Source organism: Carlito syrichta, unplaced genomic scaffold (assembly GCF_000164805.1).
Source record: "Carlito syrichta isolate Samal-C Ts95f unplaced genomic scaffold, Tarsius_syrichta-2.0.1 Scaffold296906, whole genome shotgun sequence".
NCBI classification, from domain to species: Eukaryota; Metazoa; Chordata; class Mammalia; order Primates; family Tarsiidae; genus Carlito; species Carlito syrichta.
In genome coordinates, this window is record NW_007241002.1 from 1 (window position 1) to 3,400 (window position 3,400).

General features: G+C 54.1%; 1 protein-coding gene across 1 annotated transcript; it reads left to right on the forward strand.

Annotated features, from left to right (window-relative positions):
• Positions 1 to 1,516: 1,516 nt before the first annotated feature.
• Positions 1,517 to 2,644, forward strand: TEX44 (testis expressed 44). Its single transcript, XM_008054609.2, has one exon. The coding sequence runs from the start codon at positions 1,517 to 1,519 to the stop codon at positions 2,642 to 2,644; it is 1,128 nt and encodes a 375-aa protein (XP_008052800.2).
• The last annotated feature ends 756 nt before the right edge of the window (positions 2,645 to 3,400 follow it).

The window sequence follows — 3,400 nt, forward strand, 5'->3', positions numbered from 1 at the left end:
TGGGCAGCGAGACCTCATCTCTACAATAAATCAAAAAATCATCCGGGCATGGTAGCGCGTGCCTGTAATTCCGGCTACTCGGAAGGCTGAGGAGGAAGGATCGCTAGAGCCCAGCAGGTCGAGGCTGTGGTGGCCGGGAGCGGCCACTGCACTCCAGTCCGGGCGACAGAGTGAGACTCCAACTAAAAAAAAAAGACCAAGCCGGGCTCGGTGGCTGTAATCCCAGCACTTTGGGAGGCTGAGGTGAGTGGATTGCCTGAGCCCATGGGTTCGAGACCCAACCTGGGCAACTTGGCAAAACCTCATCTCTACAATAAATCAAAAAATTAGCCGGGCATGGTAGCGCGCGCCTATAGTTCCAGCTACTTGGAAGGCTGAGGCGGAAGGATCACCGGAGCCCAGCAGGTCGAGGCTGTGGTAGCTGGGAGCGGCCACTGCACTCCAGTCTGGGTGACAAAGTAAGACTCCAACTCCAAAAAAAAAAAAAAAAAAAAAAGACCATAGCACGAGCAAGTCTGTCAGGGTCTACCCTTTCCCAAGGAACACTCAGGGATTTGGGGATCTTTTGTTTTTCTCTGCCCTCCCAGCCCAGTGGAGCAGGGACAAGATGGAGACCATTTGCCCTGTGTCAAAAGGGTTAACCTCACAGCCAAAGACAGTCAGGACTAGAAGATTCTCAGTCCCTTTGGCCTTTGCTTTTTTTGAGTCGGAGTTTCAATCTGTCATCCAGACTGGAGTGCAATGCCACGTTCATGGCAAACACAGCCTCAATCTACTGGGCTCAGGCGATCCTTCCACCTCAGCCTTCCAAGTAGCTGGAACTACAGGTGCCTGCTACCATGCCCGGCTAATTTTTTTATTTATTGTAGAGATGAGGTCTCGCCAAGCTGCCCAGGCTGATCTCAGACCCGCAGGCTTAGCATTCCTCTCACCTCAGCCTCCCAAAGTGCTAGGATTATAGGCATGAACCACCACGCCCGGACGACCTTTGCTTTTTTCTACTTACTGTTGCTAGGAAACTGATTCCCTTTAGAAAGCCTGGCTAAATTGGGGTCTTGAAGTACCACCATAGATAGAGAGGTGCCAGGTGGAGTCCGTTATAAACACAGATTCTATATCAACATCTGCATCTTCTCATTCAACAAAGTCACAGACATCTTGCCTCCTGCAGCCCTGTGGCTGTGCCTGTCCTGTATACACACCTCCATCCTTCTCCAAGACATTTGTCTTTTGTTCTCTTTGTACTTGCAAACTCAGTGACAGATTATCCTGTAGACTCAGTCCACTTGGTCAACTTCAGAGGCTCAGGGTCCTTGCTCTGCAGGTGCCTGTGACATCACCAGTGCCCACAAGCCCCTATGACCTCACCACCTGGACAGCTCAGCTAAGTTGGACCATGGCCACTCCCTCCAACCACCACAAGTAGCAAAGGGCATAGATGACCACTGAGCCTTTGAGAGAGGCCAACACTACCAGCAACACCACACATGGAACTCCCGAGGCCTCCCCCGACAACATGTCTGACAACAGGTCTACAGACAGCCCAACTGGGGCGTCCCAAGGTCAGGTCCCACTCCCTGCAGATGTCGCAGTAGAGAGCAGCACTGAACAGCAGGTTGTAGATCAGGCCTCTTCCAAGACAGCCACTTCCGAGGATAAGTCAATATCTGGGGACAAAAACAAGGATGGAATTGTTCTGGGCAACAGCAAGGAGGCACCTGAAGAGATCACAGTTCTGCCTCCTGGCCCAGGCCCAGGCACCCTGCAAATGTCCACGAGCCTCCAGAACCCAGAGTGGGACAGGCTGGCTCAACATGCAATGGCAAATCAGAGTCTGGTGGTTTTCCCAAGTCACTTCCTGGATAAGAAAGAGACTCCACAAACTGTGAGCATTCCCAACAGAGAGCCGGAATTAGAGCCATCTGCCCCAAGAGCTGAGGTACAGTCCATCCAAAATGTGGAGGTTCAGCCCACCATGAGCGATGCTGACCAGTCCACTGTAGACACCAATAGTCAGCTTGATCCTCAGGCCACCAGAGTCACTGAGGCAGCTGAGGATCTGAAGGCCTTGAACCCTGACACTGAAATTTTGCTGTACGATGTGTCCCAGATGGTGACAGGGGAGCATATGGCACACAGCTCGAAAGACCTGCAGGCTCGGTCCTTCCCTCCTTCCCCAAGAGGCAGCACTCCCCCCTCACCTGGACCCCAGGAGGTGGGACTAGGCAGGAGGCCCCTGGACATCAGCCTGTACATGGCCAATGAGGAAAACAGCTACATGCGCTCCATGACCAGCCTGCTGGGCGGGGGCGAGGGCACCATCAGCTCCCTGGCAGACATTCTGGTATGGTCTGAGAGCACCATGGGCATGGGCATGGCCCTGGGCTTCCTGGCCTCTGACAACAGCTCTGTGGCAGACGTGCTGCACAGTCCGGGGCCCAGCCTGCGCTCAGTCTCCAGCATCCTGGGGAATGTCAGCTCGGCCTTCTCTTCTGGCCTGGCATCAAGTACCAGCTCAGCCCTACACTCCGTCACCCACATGCTGGAGGCGATGGAACGGAGGACTGTGGATGGCATCCGCTCGGCCGTGCGCTACCTTACCAGTCACCTCACCCCACACCGGGCTCATGCTGGCCCAAACTGACCCAGGGACCCTGAAGGATCAGCTCAGTCGCTTCCAGAGATCCCTGGGACCTTCACGACCTGCTCCCTTGCTCCCCCAGCCCAAGCAATAAATCACCAGCAAGCGTTTATTTTCTAAGCGCCAGCCTCCTCCCTTGACCTGCAGTGAGTAACAGGCTGAGAAGACAGGAAAGCTCAGCGTTTGGTGGAAGCAGAATGTCCCCTAACGGCATCCTGGGCTGTTCCATTCAGGAAGTGGGGGCAAATGTGCAAAGAGCCTGGGCTGGGCTTTGGGCAGATGTGAGAGTCTCAGACCTGCAAAAACCCATCCCAGCTGAACCTCCACCCAGGTAAGTTCCTGAGGAGTTGAGACCCGGGCTTTCCCTGGCGCCCAGGCTGGCCCACAGACTCAGGCCGAGAGGCGGGAGAGGGTAGAGCAGTTGGAGCACTCAGTGAGACCAATGTGGGTTCAAACCCCAGTGCCGGCACTTGCCCTGTCAAATTGCATCACTCAGCCTCCTCAGCTGTGGAACAGAGAGGATAAACCCAGATCATGATGCTGTTGTAAAACATAAGGGAAACGACACAGGTCATGATGCAGAGCATCTGGCACTTAATAAGCCCACACATTTCAGCTGCCGCTACCATTATTCTCCAGTGGGCTGGGGACATGGAAGGAGCAGGGATCTAGGTGGGGTTACCAACTGTCCAGGTTGGCCTTGGACTAAGAGGGTTCCTAGGATGTGGAATGTTCTGATTTATTTTGCTTTTGTAGTTT